We start from the raw sequence: 21,330 nt of genomic DNA, 5'->3' as shown, positions 1-21,330 counted from the left end.
GGGTACTAAATGCTCCAGATAGGACTGGGGATTAAATAACGACATAGGGTAGCTAAGTGGCCGCTCTCAGAGAAATTGGGAAAGCAGGCGTTCCAGGGTGGCTCTCACCTCCCTGTGTGACCATCTGTATTGATCCACACTGCCCGTCCCTTGACACCTGATGAGCACATGACTTCTGGAAAATGGCTGTACCAGCTCCTTTGTCCATAGACTTGGCGTACACGTGTAGCCACAGCAGTGCACTTGCTCTGTGGTTGAATGTGGATACCATGTTCTGTTTCTTTCCTTGACTGTCTTTTTTTTTTTAATTTTTTATTTGACAGGTAGAGTTATAAACAGTGAGAGAGAGAGACAGAGAGAAAGGTCTTCCTTCTGCTGGCTCACTCCCCAAATGGCCGCTGCGGCTGGCACTGCGCCGATCCAAAGCCAGGAACCAGGTGCTTCCTCCTGGTCTCCCATGGGGTGCAGGGCCCAAGCACTTGGGCCATCCTCCACTGCCCTCCCTGGCCACAGCAGAGAGCTGGACTGGAAGAGGAGCAGCTGGGACTAGAACCCAGCGCCCACATGGGATGCCAGCGCCACAGGCGGAGGGTTAACCAGTGAGCCACGGCGCCGGCCCTCCTTGACTATCTTGTCTGAATCTTCTCTCTGGAGCAGACTTGCCGTGTCGTATGCACTCAACACAGACATGATGGAAACATGGCGTACAAGAGTATGTCCACCGGGAAGTGGAATGAAAACCTAAGTTCCTTTGGGTGCAAAGAACTTTTCTTGTAGGCAGTGTTTTCTGAGGACTCCGAGGCTCTCCTCATAACGTTGTACAGATGCATTTTTGCGCTGTGTTCATTATAGTGAAGTTAGCTTCTCATCCGTAAGTCAAAGGCAGCACATTTTGGCAAAGTTCAAAATGTACCCGTGAGATGTGTCATACTTGGTTTGTCAGCGTAAGCCCCTTCGTAACAGTCTCTCCTCGTACCTGAAGTTGGACAGAAATTAGGGTTTCCATGAACGCTGTTCTGAGAAGTGTGTTATTGGAAATAACAGGCACACAGGATTGCACAACTCCCGTCTCTGACGCAATTGTTCATTCACCCAACACTAATTAAGTGTCTCTGTGAGCCTGGCTGTCTCTCTGGGGACCTGGCAGGCAGCAGGAGGGATGAATGGACAAACAAATCATGTGCTAGGCAGAGAGCAGTGAGCTCAGGAGGCTGGGGGCACCGCCAGCGAGTGACTAACCCTCCACGGGGCCTGGGCCTGGGTGCAGAGAGGAGTCTGACCCAGCAGCAAGCACAGGGAGTGGGGAGAATCTGATGGGGGGAGAGGAGGGGGGAGGTGATAGTGCTGCCCGGGCCGCCCCTCCCCCAAAGCAAAAAGTGATGCAAGCCATCACAACCCAGCAGAAGTCCTTTCTGTGCAGGTGCAGCTGCTGGTTAACCCACACCTCACCAGCTCACGTGCCAGCCTTGAAGTCAGCTTCGTCCGTGCCCTGGGTGCTGTGCCTTTGCTAGGTTTGCTCGGAAGCTAAGCAAGTCCACCCTGGAGGAGCTGGCTGATGAGGGAGCTGCCGCACACAGGTGCACGTGTTCTCCCAATGAGCAGGTTTCTCACTCCCCTCGTATTTCACAGATCCAACAGGCAGGAATCTTACTCCCAGTAAGGACAGCCTCCAGGCACTCGTGTCTTGAGACAGACGAGGACTTACAAGTCCTTGATGTGCCTTCGCAAAAAATTCAAAGGGGCAGCTATGTGTAGGGTGAAGTACCTGTCCACTAACAGAACTTGAGCATGACACAGGTCTCTAGATCATTCTACAGTGGGTCAGATAAGAAGGGTTCACTAAATGATGCAGTGGCTTGGGAATGCAGTCCAGCCCTTAGGACAGCAGAACTGGCCCTAAGAGCGTCCTCTGATGGTGGAGCGTCTTCCTGACTCTGTTTTCCGACATTTCCAAGAAGATGTCGTAAAGGTTTTACGCCTAAATCTTAGGGCTAAAAAACATAAGAAAATGCTCCGTGAACATTCATTTTTATAGCCCTCAAGTCCCTATTTGCGAACGGAGTTTCGGCATGTGTGTGCACAAAGACACGCCCCCAAACAGCCGCAAACCAAAGTGGCCTTTAGTTCTCTAACTGTGGCTCTCCACAGTTAGTTTAAAAAGAACGAACACCCAGTCCCGACACCCAGAGGTTCCAACTGAAGCCAGGCAGCAGGACAGGACCCTGGGCTGTCTGGAAATCGGTGGGGCTTGCCGGTGACCCCACATTGCTGAAGCAAGGCCGTACTCAGCAGAAGGCTATTCTGCCTCCCATGATTTCCTCCTGGCCGCGTGGCACTCACCCTGTTGACAGCTAGCGGCCGACGCCAGCTGAGTGTTTACCACGTGCAGGGCACGTGCTGAGCATCCCAGATCTTCAGGACATCCTGGGGGGGGGGGGACTGCTCACGTGACCTCTGGACAGGGGTACGCTGAGTCCCAGAGCTGAGCTTGTGCCCGGGAGGGACCCCACAGCCCCCTCCCACGGCCTCCACACAAGCCCCGCTACTTCTATTCAAAACACTGTAATATAAAAGAGGTGCCCCTCCACATCTAGAACAAAGCCGGAGGGAATATTAACAGTTATCTCTTGCTCACAACCCACCCAAACGTCGTGGTCTAAATAAGGCAGGGACCCTTCTGCCCACATCTCTCGGGGTCTGGGGGCTTCACCGGCGTGGCTGTGACTCAAAGTCTCCAGGCTGCTGCGGTGGGGTGGCTGGAATCATCAGAGAGCCAGTCTCTGGCACTGCGAGGCCAAGGACTCTCCAGGGACTGTCATCCGTCTCCTCTCCGTCTTTCCACACTGCCTGGGCGGCACGGAGTTCTTAAAGGAAAGCCGGAGGCTCCAAGGCAGACGGTTTAGGGGAGAGAATGCAGGTGGACGCTGCATCTCCTTTGTAAGTCAGCCTTGGAAGCCGTGGGGTCTCCCTGCTGCCCATTCACCCCCCAGGGCTGTCCCAAAGGCCCATCCAGGGTTAGGGTAGGACAAAGTGATCCTCCCTCTTGGTAGGCCTGGAAATACAGTTGTAGCCACTGTTTATAAACTCAGTCCGCAGTCTGGACAAAACCATTCACACGGCTCCCACACGAGTACACTCACCTCTCCCTCAGCTCCCCAGAGCCTCCGTCCATCCTCACATCTCATCAACGAAGTCAGATTGGGAGCAGGGCCCCCAAAGCAAGCCACCTCCATCGACAGATCTGTGGCCTAAGAGACCACGTCCTGTTTGCCCACACAGCCTGGACATTCGCTGTAACAGCCTCTTCTTAAATGGGGAGTCAGGTATGGCACAGTGGCCCCGGAGTGCAGAGCAACTCGGGGACCCCTGCTGCCAGGGCCTTGGAAGGACTTAATCCTAGCACCCGGCCGTGGTTCTCCATGGTTCTCAGCCCTGTGCTGTAGTCAGGCATCCCCTTAGAGTTATAATGTGTAATCTGGGAGGGGCTTGTCTTCTCAGCCTGCTACCTGCTCGTAAAATTCCAAGGGACCGCAGAGTCTTCATTTTGTGAGGATTCTGCCCCACCCAGGGGTAGCGGGGCAATTTCTTTGAAAGCTTCATGTGTTTTTTGTCAACCAGTTTCTAATCCGCTCCTTCAGGCCAAAGCATCCACACACCCATCTGGGATCAGCTTTGCCTCGTTTGGGCTCCCTGCAGCACTTCCGTGGGGCGATGCCCTGAGGTTCCTGGTAGTTTTGCTGTTGGAAAAGTCTGTGAGGCAAACTTTCAGCTTTTCTTGTGCCTCACAAGTCTGATAGGCCTGTCCCTGGCTGCGTCTTTAGAGCCTGTGTTCCTGAAAACTTGTAAATTCCACCTCTGCCTAGAAGTCACTTCTTGGGCTGGCGCCGTGACTCACTTGGTTAATCCTCCGCCTGCGGTGCTGGCATCCCATATGGGTGCTGGGTTCTAGTCTCGGCTGCTCCTCTTCCAGGCCAGCTCTCTGCTGTGGCCCAGGAGGGCAGTAGAGGATGACCCAAGTGCTTGGGCCCTGCACCCACATGGGAGACCAGGAGGAAGCACCTGGCTCCTGGCTTTGGATCGGAGCAGCACGGGCCGTAGCACCCATTAGGGGAGTAAACCAGCGGAAGGAAGACTTTCTGTCTCTCTCACTGTCTGTAACTCTGTCAAAAAAAAAAAAAAAAGTCTCTTCTTGAGAACTGTTTGCCACCTAGAGATCTTGGCATTGAAACATTCTGTCAGACCTGAGAAGTTTTGGTCCATTCTAGTTCATTACTCTTTCTTTGCTCCAACTTCTCTCCTTTAAGATTTATTTATTTGAAAGGCAGAGTTACAGACAGAAGGAGAAACTGAGATCTTCCATCCACTGGTTCACTCCCCAAATGTCTGCAATGGCCAGAGCTGGGCTGGTCTGAAAACAGCAGCCAGGAGCTTCTTCCAGGTCCCCCACATGGGTACAGGGCCCCAAGCACTTGGGCCATCCTCTGCTGCTTTCTCAGGCACATTAGCAGGGAGCTGGATCAGAAGTGGAGCAGCTGGGACTGGAACCGGAACCCAAAAGGGATGCTGGCATCACAGGCAGTGGCTTTACCCACCAGCTGCATGCCAGCCCTGCCCCAATCTTCAGTCCCCAGTCTTCCCAGGCTGACTCTGGGCAGGTGGGAGAACCCAGCATGCCGCATTCACACTCTGCCTGCAAATCTCCCAGCCAGCACCCCCTGCTCATTCTGTGAGTCTCCTGGTTCCCACAGCACTGCTGAACTTTCCACCATGACTTCGACAACGTGGTGTTTCCTCCAGCTTCCAGCATCTTCCTCCCCTTCCTCCAAGCCTCACCCAGAGCTTTCCTGGGGGCCCCTCCCACTTCCAGCGCCACGTTCGTGTATAGCAGCAGCCATCTTCCGGTTACCAAGCCCTGCAGTAGTTGTCACATTGTCACCTAACAACCCCCTCCAGAGTGCAATGTCTTGGGTACCAAGGGTGGCATACACATCATCTCTCACTGGCCGGGCTGCACGATGTGGTTCTCAGACAGGCTCTCCCAGCTGTGGTCAGACAGAGGCAGAGATCAGATCCTGGGTGGACATCGATGCTTCCATTTCTGGTGTCTGGGTTGGGAAAGCCCACACTGAGAGTGGAGCAGATGGCCGCTCCCTCCCTCCCTGCATAGCGTCTGCACAGGGCGTACGGACTGCTTGCAGGGAGTCCAAGCCTCCCAGGCAATGTCCCAGGAGGGCAGGAGCCAGGCAGAAGCTGTATTGTCTTTGGCAGGAAATAGCATCTTCTCGATGTTTTATTCATTGGGCAGCCACAGAGACTCTCCCAGGTTCAAGGATCTGGAAGACCACGCGGGACTGAAAATATTACTGAAGGCAGTTTTGGAAAATGCCATCTACCACAAATCCTTTGAATAATTCATATATTCAGAATGCTCTAATGTTAAAAAACAGGATAGTTCACTCACTTTCTAGAAGCTTGTGAGCTGTTGTGGTTTAGCCCATGGACAGTCCTTGGAATGATGAGTATTAATTAAACAATGTGCACTTGGGCATTCCTTCTTAAAAGTTGTCCGTTTGGGGTGCCTTGAATAATAGTGGCATACAGAGATGTCCCATAAGTTAGGGCAAGAACTTCATATCCAGCTTCTATTCTGTTCCTTTGCGATGGTTCTCAACATCACTCTTTTGTGCGTGACTACACAGAGTTTACAGAGGTCTGTGCAAGACCTTTGTTAGAACTGCGACCCTGCACCGCTCCCATGCCCAACACCACACTGTGACTTTCTCCCAGGACGGCGTCTTCGTAGCCTCTGTCACTTTCTTGCGTGCTGTAGAGCTGTCTCGTTTGTTCCAAGTCCTGTCTGTTGTTCTCATCACTGTTGCACTGGAGTAGAGGAAGGCAGGGAAGTTTCTCTATTTACTAGCGGGAAAAGCAGGTAAGTGAATGAGTGAGTCACAGTTCAGATGTGAACCCCAGTCTGCCTACCTCACTGGCCTCTTATGTTAATAATTCTATTTCCCCAAACTGGGACCAGAGGGCTCTGTTCTAAGGTACAGCCATTGACAGATATGGCTAAGTTAAATAACTCAGCAAGGTGACCACATCAGATGCGCTAATGTCAAGAATTCCTACAGATTCACAAAATACCAAATTATTAAAACAATCCAAGATATCTATTGATATTTCAGTAAAATTTATGTATTTTTCTAAGATTAACATCTGTGCTTCCAGAGAAATAACCTCTGATAAAGACGCAACGCTCATACAGAAGATGTGGCCTCTTTCAAAATTAACTCTTACCAATAATTTGCTATTTTTCAGAGTATTGCACCTTTTGCCAAGTTACAAAGTCTGCATGTAATAAGTCTTTAGAGACATTTCATGCTCTTGATTTTCTTGTTAAATACATGTTTGTGTCAAGGATTCAAATGTGTTGATTGACTGTAAAACCTATCCTTGGCGTCATTTCAGGAGAGCCCCTTTCTATAGTGTCCTCGTCGGTACAGATGTGCTGTGCTGAGTTCTGTCCGTGTCCTCGTCAGTACAGATGTGCTGGCTGAGTTCTGTCCGTGTCCTCATTGGTACAGATGTGCTGTGTTGGTTGAGTTCTGTCCATGTCCTTGTCAGTACAGATGTGCTGTGCTGAGTTCTGTCCGTGTCCTCATCGGTACAGATGTGCTGTGTTGGTTGAGTTCTGTCCATGTCCTCGTCAGTACAGATGTGCTGGTTGAGTTCTGTCCGTGTCCTCATCGGTACAGATGTGCTGTGTTGGTCGAGTTCTGTCCATGTCCTCATCAGTACAGATGTGCTGTGCTGAGTTCTGTCCGTGTCCTCGTCAGTACAGATGTGCTGTGCTGAGTTCTGTCCGTGTCATCAGTACAGATGTGCTGTGTTGGTGGAGTTCTGTCCGTGTCCTCATCAGTACAGATGTGCTGTGTTGGTGGAGTTCTGTCCGTGTCCTCGTCAGTACAGACGTGTTGTGGTGGTTGAGTTCTGTCCGTGTCCTCATTGGTACAGATGTGCTGTGGTGGTGGAGTTCTGTCCATGTCCTCTTCAGTACAGACGTGTTGTGTTGGTGGAGTTCTGTCCGTGTCATCGGTACAGATGTGCTGTGGTGGTGGTGTTCTGTCCGTGTCATCAGTACAGATGTGCTGTGTTGGTGGAGTTCTGTCCGTGTCCTCATCAGTACAGATGTGCTGTGTTGGTGGAGTTCTGTCCGTGTCCTCGTCAGTACAGACGTGTTGTGTTGGTGGAGTTCTGTCCGTGTCATCGGTACAGATGTGCTGTGGTGGTGGTGTTCTGTCCGTGTCATCAGTACAGATGTGCTGTGTTGGTGGAGTTCTGTCCGTGTCCTCATCAGTACAGATGTGCTGTGGTGGTGGAGTTCTGTCCATGTCCTCTTCAGTACAGACGTGTTGTGTTGGTGGAGTTCTGTCCGTGTCATCGGTACAGATGTGCTGTGGTGGTGGTGTTCTGTCCGTGTCATCGGTACAGATACGCTGTGGTGGTGGAGTTCTGTCTGTGTCCTCATCGGTACAGATGTGCTGTGTTGGTTGAGTTCTGTCCACGTCCTCATCGGTACAGATGTGTTGTGCTGAGTTCTGTCCATGTCCTCATCGGTACAGATGTGTTGTGCTGAGTTCTGTCCATGTCCTCATCGGTACAGATGTGTTGTGCTGAGTTCTGTCCGTGTCCTCATCAGTACAGATGTGCTGTGTTGGTTGAGTTCTGTCCGTGTCCTCATCAGTACAGACGTGTTGTGGTGGTGGAGTTCTGTCCGTGTCATCGGTACAGATGTGCTGTGGTGGTGGAGCTCTGTCTGTGTCATTGGTACAGATGTGCTGTGCTGGTTGAGTTCTGTGTCCTCATCGGTACAGATGTGCTGTGCTGGTTGAGTTCTGCCCGTGTCATTGGTACAGATGTGCTGTGTTGGTTGAGTTCTGTCCGTGTCCTCGTCAGTACAGACGTGTTGTGTTGGTTGAGTTCTGTCTGTGTCCTCGTCAGTACAGACGTGTTGTGTTGGTTGAGTTCTGTCTGTGTCCTCGTCGGTACAGATGTGCTGTGTTGTGCTGAGTTCTGTCGTGTCCTCATCGGTACAGATGTGCTGTGCTGAGTTCTGTCTCTGTCCTCGTCGGTACAGATGTGTTGTGCTGGTTGAGTTCTGTCGGTGCCACATCACTGGCTTAGTTGAATCAGCTTATTTCCTGCAGGAAGCTTCCTGGGCCTGGAGGAGCTCACTTAGCTGCCCCTCTGGCTTTCTCCCACCTTATCTCCAAAAATCACTGAAACCCCTTCCAGCACCCCTACCTCACGTAGGCCCTAAGAACAGGGTGCAAGCGTGTTCTCCTCTCCACTCCAAGTTTCTTATGAGGGTATTTTAAAAGTTCCTGAAAAAAAAATGAAATTAAAAAATAAGTTTTTTTTCTGGTCAAACATCTTTGAAATCCATGCATAGCTTTTTCATGATATGCATTTCCCCGGGACACTGCAGACGGTCTCCCATGCACGCACTGCAAGACTTGGCGCCACAATCCATTTTAATTCTGTCTTCCGTGAGTTTTCGAAGTTCACTTTTCAGGCTGTTCATATTCCTTGGATCCCTCCCTTCTCATCTGACTTCTGCCTCCAGTGGTAGGAGTTGCCGCCTAGCTCCCAGTTCAAACATCCTATCCTAGCTAGAGTCTTGGAAGTCTAAGGTTTGTCCAGAACTGTAGGGGTCTGGGGGCCACAGCCTGGGCCCCGACGCCCCGCGGTCATTCTCCCCGAGGTGGGCCCGGGTCCCCCCGCCCCGCAGTCACTCTCCCCGAGGTGGGCCCAGGTCTCTGCAGGCCCCGGGGTCCCTCTCTCCAAGGTGGGACCAGGTCCCGGCGCCCCGCAGTTGCTCCCTCTGAGGTTGGCCGGGGTCCCCGCAGGCCCCCCGGGTCGCTCTCTCCGAGGTGGGCCCAGGTCTCTGCAGGCCCCGGGGTTGCTCTCCCCGAGGTGGGCCCGGGGTCCCCGCGCCCCGCAGTCGTTGCCTCCAAGGTGGGCCCGCGTCCCTGCGCCCCTGCGCCCCGCAAGGCCTGGGCGGCCCCGGCTGACCTGCGCGCTCTGTCCTGCCGCAGCTTTGTCCCGGCCACGCCCGCACAGCGACGACTACAGCACCATGAAGAAGATCCCTCCTCGGAAGCCCAAGAGGAGCCCGCACACGAAGCTCAGCGGCTCCTACGAGGAGATCTGGGGCCCCAAGCCCGGGGACGCGCGGCCCCCAGCGCCGGCGGCGGCGGACGTGGACGCAGACGCGGACGCGGAGCCCGTGTACATCGAGATGGTGGGCGCGGCGGCGCGGGCCGGCCCGGGGCCCAGCAGCCCCGAGCAGACCGAGGCTGTGTACGAGGAGATGACCTTCGCGCCCGCGCCCGCGGGGCCCGACATCCCGCCGCCCTTCCCCAACCTGCTCCCGCACCGGCCGCCGCTGCTGGTCTTCCCGCCCGCGCCCGCCACCTGCTCGCCCGCCTCGGACGAGTCGCCGCTGACGCCGCTCGAGGTCAAGAAGTTGCCGGTGCTGGAAACCAACCTCAAGTACCCCGTGCAGCCCGAGGGCTCCAGCCCGCTGTCCCCGCAGAATTCCAGACACCCGAAGGCGGACGCCGACGGGCCCGCATCGCCCGGCCTGGCTGCGCTGGACGGGGCGGGCCGCGGCTCCCCGCCGCCGCCGCCGCCACCGCCGCCGCCGCCGCCGCCCGCTGCCCCTCGGCCGGCCACGCACTTCGCGTTCCCGCCGGACGCCGCCTCGGCCCACCACGCGGGCAGGGCGGCGGCCCCCGCGGAGCCGTGCAGAGGGCCTCCGAAGCCGAACTCTGCCCCGGCCGGGGGCCCGTGCAGCAGCTTCGCCAAGGCCCCTTGCTCGCCCGGGCGGGCAGCGCGAGGCGACCCCCGGAGGGGCAGCTCCAGCGCCTCGTCCCCCGGCCCCTACAGCCCCCTGGACGAGCTGGCCAGCCTCTTCAGTTCCGGACGGAGCGTGTTGCGCAGGTCCGCCGCGGGCCGCAAGATCAGGCAGCAGGAAGGTGAGTGCGCGCCCGCCTGCGAGTGCGGGGCGGTGCGCGTGTGCACGCCTGCGGCGTGGAAATGCGGGCGGGGGCGGGGGTTCCGGGCAGAAGCCAACTTGAGAGGGTCCCAGGCGGGTAGGACTCCGCCTTGCAAGGTGCACCGTGAGACTAGGAGGCTCGAGGTGCGGAAACAGGGACTCTTTCCTGCATTCGATACATTGTAACGGCGTTTATTGGAGCAGGATTCTAACTTGGGGTCCACCGAGGCTCCCTCGTCGCACGGAGAGTACTTCTCGTAACGTTACAGTGCTGGCTTCCGTTTGATTCCCAGTCGCTGCACCTGCGTGGTCTCCTCGGCACGCTTTAACTTGGTTCTGTTATCCGTTACATCTGCGTTTTCTCGCTGAGCCGATGGCACCGCGCGCACTGGAAGGTCCACTCACATGGGCTCAGCGCGAAGCCTTGCAGCCGGGCGCTGTTGCCAGCCTTTGAAAGCACGCATTTTGTGTCCCCTAGCAAAAGTGCTCTCGGTTAGCCTGTTTTTTTGTTTTTTGTTTTTTGTTTTTTTTTTTTTTTTTGCTGCTCTCCTCCAAGCAGCTCATCCTGTGCCACTTCGTTCAGATCCGGTTGCCTTGGTGCAGAGTACGCTATTGGTACAGGTGCCCGCTGTTAATAATCCCAGAGCATTGAGTCATTTCCCCAACAAAAGTGACAAAGGCTTTATTAAAATAATTCCTGGTGTTCTGTCTTTGGGAGAAGGGCGGTCGGGTGAAGTGTGCTGTCCTTAAGGACATGCGGGAGTGGTGAATGCTGTCTGCTTCCCCCCATGTACAGATGGAAAAATTCAGGGTGGAAAGGTTATGTGTGGTCCCTGGGGTCTAGTGGTGGGATTGGATAGAAGATTTGATTCATGGTGTCACATGTTATGCATATATCAACATACTCCTTTTCCAAAAGAAAATTCATGAATATTTATTAATTTTCTCCTTTTGATTAGGAAATGGCTTTCAGTATGAACACTAGAAGACCTAGGAAGCACTGTGAAGAAGTAAAGTAGGTCAAGGCCAACAACCCTTAGCAAATGAGTGAATAACCCACTCTATTCTTCAGACAAAAAAAGTTAATTGTTTGGCCAACAAGTCCTTCTTCATTATAGGCCATTAATGAGTGAAATTATAAGTAGCAGAATATTTGAATCTCACAGGTCATGTTTCATTCCAAGGTACACAAGGAATGTAAGAGAAAATCATTGAAAGAACAAATTGGTGTTTGCCTTAAAACCCCATGAACCTCATTTTTGCTACAGATCAGACGTGGGTGGACTCCTCTCGACTCTATTCAAGGAAGTGAGGTTAGTGAATTCTAGACAGATCGAATCCTTTGGAAATCCGGGAGTCTAGGGCTCAGAGGAGAGAGAGAGAGTGAGGTTTCCAGGCACCGTGTGTGGATTTGTAATCATCTCCCCCTGTGCTGACATCAGCTGGTATTGGAGCCTTCCTGTTCAGAACCCCAAAGTACAACATTGTTACCAACTCTCAAATTATGAGACATCGAGTGTCCTATCGTGGGCTTTTACAAAATACTTTCCCAATTTGCAAAGATTGGTTTGAGCTGCTTACGACTTTCTCATAAATACGTGAATTGGCAACTTCTGCCATTATCACAGTAGCTAAAATAACAGAAAATTTAGTAAAATGGGGCTGAATCACTCCCACACAACAGATTCTAGGAGTTCCGATGACACACTGGAGAGCTCGTGAGTCTCTGTGGCCTGTGATGAGAGAAAAAAGCTGACGGGTTTGCACAGCGTTCCCGGGGGGCAGTGCCGGTTACTCCCGCAGAATGGAAAAGGGGTTGAAGACGCGATATGGAAGGGGAAACTGACGGCTAGTGCTAAGTGCTAGAGCTGCTTATGTGATTACTAGGGTTTATGCAATTTAATCCTGAGCCCAGTAATCCACTTTCCTTCTGAAGGAATGGAACAGTGGTGTTCGTGACTTCCGATTGTCCTGGGATTTCCTTCCTTTAACATCCTAAATCCCATACTTTGCCTTCTTCCTAGAGACATTTTTATTTTCACCTGAAATAGCTTACCAGCCAGTTAATCCAGTGGGCGTCTAACTCATCCCCAAGGCACCCCGTGAATTTCCGTTCCCTTCTTGTACAGGTGCGATAACAGGGAAATTACTCTGCAGATTCTTTAGAAAGGCTCCCCTTAGCTCCTCGGAGCAGGATCTCAAGGACAGAACAGCCCGGTATGTCCTGGCTGGAGGCATTTCCGGTTCAAAGGGGGTGTTCTGTGCTGTGTGGTGCGTGAGGTTCTTTGGTGTGCAATTCTACTCGGCCACTATCCCGAAGATGTGCGTGGAGGAGGATTTCACGGACGGGGTGCTTATTTTCCGTAGGCCCTTGGACATGCGATTTGAGGCGTGCAAAGTCGTTCGCTCTCCCGGAGCCCAGGACACCTGGAAAACATGGCAGTGCAGGTGGTGGCTGTGGCAGCAGCCTGGGGAGGACCCCGGCTGCAGCGGTCACGTGCCTGCTGCTCTCCTGGCCCCCAATTCCTGACCCACCAGACCCGCCCGACACTATGAGCTGTTACAGGAGCCAGAGCTGAGGTCCACAAGGGTGGTCACCTTGCTCAGAGTTCCTCCGCTCCTGAGTGACAGAGCAGGACTTGAGTGTGGTGATTCTTGTCTCCTGAATCACACAGGAAGCTGCTAGAACAGCAGGGGCTGGGTGCGGCGGCAGGGGTGGGGGTGAGGGGCTCATCGAGGCCCTACAAGTTAGCCGTGCGGAAGTGCTGCGGAAACACCAGGTTGCAGAGCACACGGGCAGTCCCTGGGCCCTCACATGTGAGTTCCTGTTCTACATGGAAGGGTCCCCTTAATTCACAGAACGGCTGCATCTCATGTGGCCACTATTGCCGTGCTGATTACTTCTGGTTCCTTGGTTTTTAAAAAATCCCCAGCCCCGTTTGCAGCCATGAATGTGGGGACCTGGTCCCCGGGTCCCAGCCCCTCGGGTGCTCCCCTGCTCCGTGGCCTTGCTCCGTGGCCTTGCTCCGTGGCCGAGAAGGAATCGGAATAACTGAGCCTGTGACTGTGCACTCCCTGAACACCAGCGTGCAGCTGCGACCCCAGTGCAGGGTGGCCCAGGAATCTGGAGAAGCAAGTGGACAGGAACCAGGGTGAATTCAGGAAAAACCCAATCCATGGGATATTTTTAAAAATTATTTCATTACTTTCTTATTCTGTGCGTCCTCAGCTTATAAGATGCAAACAGGTACTCAAAAGTGATGAAAACCAAAAAGCTGTAGTATTTGTTACCTCTCGTCACGTGGCCGGAGGCTGTTAAATCCTTGTTAGGGGAAGACTCCACCTGAAGAGAAACCAGTCTGACCTGGAAGCATATTTCCTAGATTGAGCTCTCGTGGCGCTTTTAATAAAAATCACTTCAGCTAAAAGGAAATCACTGCTAATTTCAAATATCTATCTGATTACATAAATATTCCAAATAAGAACATTTTAAGTTTGGCAGTCACGGTGTTATAGAAACAGATTTTTACACTATGATATTTTTATTCCATAGGGCCATTTATTTAAAAAGGAATCCTTTTTTAAAGTTTGCCTTATGGAAAATTTCAGACATATGGAGAAGTAGAGAGAAGACATCAGGACACGCCCAGGGCCAGTCCTGTTTCACATCCTGTCCGTTTCCTCGCTCCAACACTGGTCTGCTTTGAAGTGTCCCACTGTGAAGTCACTTGATTAATAAATGTTTATAGGTATTTTATCATGGATATTGTTTACAGGGGAGGATACATATTTAAGGCATTGTAATTAGTACAGACCGGTCTGTCCATTTCAGCCTTCACAGACACGAAGCTGATGTTGGAGACAGAAGCCTGACTCTGTTTGTCATGCCACAAACAAAATCTTTTTAGGGGCAAGCATTCCGCCAAAACAGCACTGCCCAGCCAGGGCTCCTATTTGAGCTGCAATGCCAGTCCCTGGTGGCATGGATAACTGGTGCAGACAACCCCTTGTCCTCTTAAAAAGGAAAAAAAAAATGTGGATTTCTAATTACGACATCCAAACAGAGCTAAGTATGGAAGACCAAAGTTCAAAAAAGAATTACAATTGCATCTTGAGCCAGAGTTTTACGAGGTTTAGATGCCTCTTTTCCAAATCAGTGCAGTTCCCTGAAGGCGTAGAAACCCTGCAGTATTCCCGCATAGCCGGCAGAAGTCCGTGCGACAGGGCGCGGGCGGCGTGAGAAGTGGCCGTTCTCTGCTCCGGGTGTCTGATCCAGGAGTCTCTGCAGCGCCGTCATCATTTAATCTCTGTCACGTACAAATGAGCTTGCAGCATAAGAAATGAGGCTGCCTTATGCAAATCTCACATCCATAATGGGATGCGGAGCCGACACCCCCTCAGCTCCTTGTCTGCCTGCAGCCCTGGTGGTACTTATCCTGTCCAAGGCAGTTAATCTTTCTCACTCCCGGGGTGATTTCTCTTCCTGGAGGTTTATTTGTTAGGGGCCGGGGGCACAGTTTGTTGATGTCTGGTCCTCGTCCTCGCTGATATGCTGCCTTCCTCCTATAAAAGTCAAGCGTTCCTCTACAATCAGAAGGAACCATTTTTAAAGGTTTATTTATGTGAAAGGCCAAGTGAGAGAGAGAGAGAAGGCACCTGCAGCAGTGGGGGCTTGTCCAGGCCACAGCCAGGAGCCCGGAACTCCACTCGGGTCTCCCAGTTGTGTGGCAGGAACACAAATACTTGAGTCGTCATCCTCTGCTGCCTTCCCAGGCATGTTAGCAGGAAACCGGACCGGAAGTGGAGTAGCCAGGACCGGAACCGGCACCCCCATATGGGCTGAAAGCACCTTGAGCTGCAACTTAACCCTCTGTGCCATGATGCCGGCCCCTGGAATGGAACCCATTGGGTTCAGCACTAAATTCCCCCCATTTTCCAAATGAGTAAGAGTCTTGGGGAAACTCAGTCTGCGTTCTCCAAAAGGAAGGTGCCCATGGGTGACTGAGTGTCGCTGAGCGTCCGCTCAGGGAGAAAATGGCTCTGCACTAATCGCTTGTCCCCTCGGCAGTAACCAAGTGTCTGCTTGGGACTCACAGCAGTGCACACACACTTCCTGATTCTCCAAATGCCTGATAGGAATAGCATCTTACTCTGGGGACCGTGTTGTGGCGCAGTGGGCTAAGCCGCTGCCTGTGACACAGACGTCCCGTACTGAGTCTCCACCACTCTGCTTCTGGTCCAGCTTCCTGCTAATGCACCTGCAGCAGGCGACCAAGTACATGCTGGGTCCCCTGTCATCCCTGAGAGAGACCCAGATGGAGTTTCTGGCTCCCAGCTCTGGCCCTGCTGTTGGGGCCATTTGGAGAGCGAAGCAGCCAATGGAACATATCTCTCCCTGTGTGTGTGTCTGTTCTTCTCTCTCTGTCACTCTGCCCTTCAAATAAATAAAATAGACCTGGAGGGGAGAAGGAGAGAGAAGAAACCTGAGTTAGGAATCAAACCCAGGTACTGGATTTGGGATATAGATATCTTAAACTGCCTTTTTTTTTTTTTTTTGACAGGCAGAGTGGACAGTGAGAGAGAGAGACAGAGAGAAAGGTCTTCCTTTGCCGTTGGTTCACCCTCCAATGGCCGCCGCGGCTGGCGTGCTGCGGCCGGCGCACCGCGCTGATCCAATGGCAGGAGCCAGGTACTTCTCCTGGTCTCCCATGGGGTGCAGGGCCCAAGAACTTGGGCCATCCTCCACTGCACTCCCGGGCCACAGCAGAGAGCTGGCCTGGAAGAGGGGCAACCGGGACAGAATCCGGCGCCCCAACCGGGACTAGAACCTGGTGTGCCGGCGCCGCAAGGTGGAGGATTAGTCTAGTGAGCCGCAGCGCCGGCTTAAACTGCCTTTTAACCTCTAGGCCAAATAGCTCCTCACTAACTAAATTTTAAAAAGAAAAAAAAAAAAAAAAAGGTTATTTGAGCAATCAAGAAAATTGACCCCTAACTAAACTGATCAATAAAAAAGAAAGAACACACATTAGTCGTGTCAATAAAAAGAATGGTATTTAGCACAGGTCTTAAGTGCTATTTAGACAATGGTAAATAAATACTATGAACAAAAGAAGTAACACTTTATTCATCTGTGCTTGGAGATGAGCTCTGCATTTTGCTGACTTGATCAGTGGCCTCGCTTACCCAAGACGCCTTTGCCCTCTGTATCAGTTAGAAAGACATTTTTTCCTAAATGCCTGAGCCTGTGTGGCAACGTCTTTCCTCACAGTTTACAACACTTTCTCTAAATGCCCAGAAGTTCAGAAGGCAAGTTGTGCAACCGGGGGCCTGTAAACCAGACTTGCATTAACTTGTTGAGCACATTCCTTCAGCGTCATCCAGTAAGCATTTTCTCAATGTGAGCGTGAGGCTGCTACAGGGAACCCAGAAGTTCAGTGAGTAACGCTGGCACTCACAGCCCCTGCCCTCTCCCAGAACATGTATGGGGCACGCAGGTACACCCCAGTTCCGGGAGAGAATCTGGTTCAGGAGAGAAGCATCCACCTGGCCATCCTCAATCGCTCCTGGATCCAGGGTTGGGCTCCAGGGGCCCAGGCCAACGAGATGCAGCACCTTGCTGGGGGAGAAGCTTCCTCCAAGTCCCCGGATTCTCAGGTGTGCCCGTGACCCTGGGGGAAGCGCAGGTAGAAGCCCCAGAGAGGCTCCAGGTGTAGGTGGAGGAGGGAGGGCAATGCAGGCACAGCAGGACTCTGACAACCCTTTTAGAATATAGCATGAATTTTCTGGGGAAAAAAAAATAAAAAGGAGAACCAACAACCCTTCCTTGCTGGGACCCGCGTGTTATGAGCTCTGTGCCCAGAGGCTCCTTCTCAGGCCCAGCATGAGGTGCTGAGTTACCTCCTTGTTCCTCCGGGGTCCCCGGGAATTCAGCACGCATGCTGAGCTGTGCAAAGACTGGAGAGATCCTGAATTGGAAAATGAGCGATGATGGTGGCGATTCAAGGTGCCTGCATGCGACTCCACATCACAGGCAGCACCCGGAGGCGGTGTGTGACCTGTCATGGGGTCGTCGGTCCTCTGTGTGCAATGTCAACAGCTGATGTTTGTAAGCCGCTGCGTCCTGGTGGCAGAGCGCACTGACATCTGCTGGGTCCCCATCTCCCAGAGAGGTGGGCGAAGCAGGTGTCACCACCCCTGTTTACTAACAAGCAACCTGAGACCCGGGGATTAACTGATTTTCCCTTAACCACAAAAACAAATCCATCACAGAGTTTGGATCAAACCCATCTTTCTTGCAAACCCTGGACTCAGTCTGGAATGCCATTCTCACTCTCTGAAAAGAATTAAAAGTAAAATAATGATACCAAGTCTCTCCCTGGGAAAGTAATTCCCCCCCGAAGCCAAACCCAGGGACAGATGGGGGAGGCAGCAGCAAAGACCCCTCTGCCCTGCTGTCAGCGTTTCTATAGTGCACCGTGCTCCCGTGCTCCTCCCGCATTCCCGAGAAGCACGCGGCGTTTCTACACGGGCTCCCATGCTCCTCCACCTGCTCTTCCGCCTCGTTCGTCTTCTCGCTGACAGCCTGTCCCACCCAGGGTCCTCTGGGGTATCAGGGGCTCACAGCATCCAGGGCGGGGCCAGGATCACTTCTCAGATCCAAAGCTATGGCTCCTCCTCCATCGCCCTGCGTCTCAGCCTCTTGGAGTCTGAGTCCCTGCTTGACCGCAATCAGACTCACGCCGACATTGCCTTCACTGGCAGAGAACGCACCAAGCCTCTTCCCTGAAGCAGCAGCCGACTCACGCAGGGGAGGTTGACTTCAGTGTCATTAGCAGGGTGTCTGAGCCTGCCCAGGGCTTGGCTGGAATTCAGTGGGAGGTGAACCCAGACTGTGGGCCAGGAACCATGCTAAGAGCTCTACTGATGAACCGCAGTCCTGTGGTTTGGATCTTAGTCTGGGTGTCACCCAAAAGCCCAGGTGTAAAGACTTGTTCCCACTGAGTCTTAGGTTAATGGGACGGAAATGGAACCCCATTAGGGTGCTGGTGGGCGGGGCCGTTGGGAAGTGGTTAGATTGAGTAGGTTATTAGAGGAGCGCCCGTGATAAGGAGCGACGTAGACAGGTCTGTGCTGGCTCTGGGCACCCTGCCAGCAAGAATGCCCTCGCCAGATGCCCACACAACGGGGCCACCCAGTCTTGGACTGTGAGCTTCCAAACCCACGATCCCAAATACGCCCTCCTTCCGTTCCCAAGCAGCCTGCGTTGTCATAACGAAACACAGACCAATATAAGCAGCGACTGGCAACAACTCCCTGATGGGAACAGGAGGCGGACACGTGCTCAGAAAAGCCCGCACCGTCTGTCTGTTCATCAGTGTTCTAAAAAGAAATCGTGTGAATGCAGAAATGGAGGCGAAGATAACGGCAGTGCCAGCAACCTGGGTGGAGAACCAGGGCCAGCCCCGGGAGCCTGCCCCTCTGCGGCCGTTTGGGGGCAGAATATGACTCTCTCTGGCCTCATGACCCTGGTATTTCAACTCAGATTCATTATTTTTTGAAACCCAGGAGCAAAACCAAGCCGAGGGTCATAATTAGATATTTAGATCCATCTAATCCCAAAAAGTTGACATTTGTGTTGTGCAAATTATCTTGGGAAATCACCTTCGCATACTGGCTGTAAGTCACGAGCTGCCAGCATGCCAGTCCGACCAGAGAGCTTGTCCAGCGCACACAGACAGGCGGGCCGCGGCGAAGAAGCCAGCACAGCCGGGTTGCTGTGTAACACACCATCGGGAGAGAGGATCTATTGTACCTGAAATTCTGATCTTTTCAGAAGTGGATTATCTTTCCTAACCAGCCAATATTTTTCATGCTATCAACCATTAAAGCAAGCTTCTATTGTGTATTGCGTGTCTACACTGGATTGCAAATTAAAGTCCCACTGAGGGTTCCAAAGGGAGACTCAGAGCTTCATCCTGCAGCCCCTCGTCAGCGATGCTTACGCGAGTTAATACAGACCTTCCTGGCTCTCTGCATCTCATTATTGCCACGTCCTGGGGTTTTCCTCATTCTTGAAGAAATGGCTTAGACACGACGTGGTACGTGGAGTGCTTTCCCGAGACGGGAGCTGGACCCGTGCCACAGTCTCTCTCTTCTGAGGAGTCCACAAGAGAAAAACCCATTTCTTAATTACCTTGCAGTGTTTAAGGCCCTTACGCCTGACCTGACCATTTTTATGATCAATCCCCAGATTAGTCTGGGAAGTCTCACACCATCTGAGAGCTAGTACATTCAGGGTCGTGTTACCCAGAGCCTCGTTCTCTGCACCGACCACAGTGTCTCCCTCCGTGTGCATGGTTTCTCCCTCAATCCCCCCGTGTCCTCCTTGGAATCCTCCCTTTGCCTACTCAGATGTAACAGTATCAATCATTATTTTTGTAACAGACAACAAAGCTGTGTGATTCATTTACCCCCCCCCCATACCAATGACTAGACTTTAATGTAGGCAGGTCCCCCACAAGAGTGGACATGAGCTAGCCCAGAGACTTTATTTATTTATTTATTTATTTATTTCTGACAGGCAGAGTGGACAGTGAGAGAGAGAGACGGAGAGAAAGGTCTTCCTTTGCCGTTGGTTCACCCTCCAATGGCCGCCACGGCCAGCGTGCTGCGGCCAGCGCACCACGCTGATCCGATGGCAGGAGCCAGGTGCTTCTCCTGGTCTCCCATGGGGTGCAGGGCCCAAGCACTTGGGCCATCCTCCACTGCACTCCCGGGCCATAGCAGAGAGCTGGCCTGGAAGAGGGGCAACCGGGACAGAATCCGGCGCCCTGACCGGGAGTAGAACCCGGTGTGCCGGCGCCGCTAGGTGGAGGATTAGCCTAGTGAGCCGTGGCGCCAGCCAGCCCAGAGACTCAACACTGATCCACAGTGGCGTGCCACCTGGACCCAGGTCTGAGAATTTGCACAGCACCCAGAGTCCCTGTGAACACTCCAGCAGCTTCCTCATATCCCAGATTCTGGATCATCTTCAAGGAGACTCTCCCAAAAGAAGTTTCCATTTTAAAGAAAGGAAGAAAGGGGGCAGGGCTGTGGCATAGAGGGTAAAGCCACCTCCTGCATAGCCAGCATCCCATATGGGCACTGGTTCAAGTACTGGCTGCTCCACTTACAATCCAGCTCTCTGCTTTGGCCTGGGAAAACAGTGGAAGATGGCCCAAGGCCTTGGGCCCCTGCACCGATGTGGGAGACCTGGAAGAAGCTCCTGGCTCCTGGCTTTGGATCAGCTCAGCTCTGGCTGTTGCAGCCATTTGTGGAGTGAACCAGTGGATGGAAGACCTCTCTCTCTCTCTCTCTCTCTCTCTCTCTGCCTCTGTGCAACTCTGCATTTCAAGTAAATCTTTTAAAAAAAAAAGGAAGAATTGACATGCACAACTGGTACCAAAAGGTACTTTCTGGAAAATGTATATCCTGTAGCTTTTTATTTTCATTTTATGTGGGAAGAACTGTGATCCAGGAAGAGGTGGGTGAGAAGGAGCAGACGTGGGCAAGACGGTGGTGGACCATCGGTATGCAGCTCTCCTGTGTCACCCAGAAGAAAGCCACAGCTTGGGACTGCCACGTTCCTTGCTGAAGCCCTTCTGTGTGGGGAATTCCGTTTCTTAATTCCAGTTCCAAGGTGAGATCGGCTGTTGGTTGGGGCCGGGCTGGTTTTCGCAGCCGACTGGAAGGGACGAGTAAGAGTGCCAGGAACGAATTGAGGCTGGCTCCCGCCACACTCACATCCATTCACACACCTCTTCTTGACTCAGTGACCAAAGCCCGGCTGCAGACCTGCCAGGACAATAGGGCATTTTCCTTCTTAATTTCCACGAGGGTTGGATTGACTCTCGGCTCTTGCTGTTGAGCTGTCTTTATAGATTACGGGCAATAAAGTCCCCCTGGGTTGTTAACAGATGAGTTGCCGTAAGAGTAACTGCTCAGCCCTTAAGAGAACGTAATGTGGAGTTGTTCCGTTTCAGAGGCTTTGGCTTGCTCTCCCCTTGGGAAGCACAGCTCCAGAGCCTGCTCCCTCTCCCCTCCCTCCACCACATAAACCTCTGGCACGACGAGCGACGCGGGTGAATCACGCGCACGCCACACCAGAAAGTAAAACTCTTGATTATTGACATTAATTCCCCTGCAGTCGTCGCGGCCCAGCAGGGGGTCTCCATCACTCATTTCCCCGCGCCTGAAATCATCTTTAATTTAGAGGTTGGGAGAGTGACACA

The 21,330-nt window shown here is 52.8% G+C and overlaps 1 protein-coding gene across 4 annotated transcripts in view; it reads left to right on the top strand.

Annotated features, from left to right (window-relative positions):
* The window catches only part of MYO16 (myosin XVI), a 693,372-nt gene that overhangs the window by 615,485 nt on the left and 56,557 nt on the right, over window positions 1–21,330 (top strand). For all 4 annotated transcript variants that reach the window (XM_070048580.2, XM_051849982.3, XM_089303408.1 and 1 more), the window contains exon 32: window positions 9,099–10,040. In XM_070048580.2, the coding sequence (XP_069904681.2) occupies window positions 9,099–10,040 (942 nt within the window). The remainder of the gene's footprint in view (window positions 1–9,098; window positions 10,041–21,330) is intronic.

The sequence above is a fragment of the Oryctolagus cuniculus genome, chromosome 9, assembly GCF_051225735.1.
Source record: "Oryctolagus cuniculus isolate XC-2025 breed Fujian yellow rabbit chromosome 9, ASM5122573v1, whole genome shotgun sequence".
Taxonomy (NCBI): Eukaryota; Metazoa; Chordata; class Mammalia; order Lagomorpha; family Leporidae; genus Oryctolagus; species Oryctolagus cuniculus.
The sequence above is the reverse complement of the archived record's forward strand: the minus strand, read 5'-3'. Positions and strand labels throughout refer to the sequence as shown.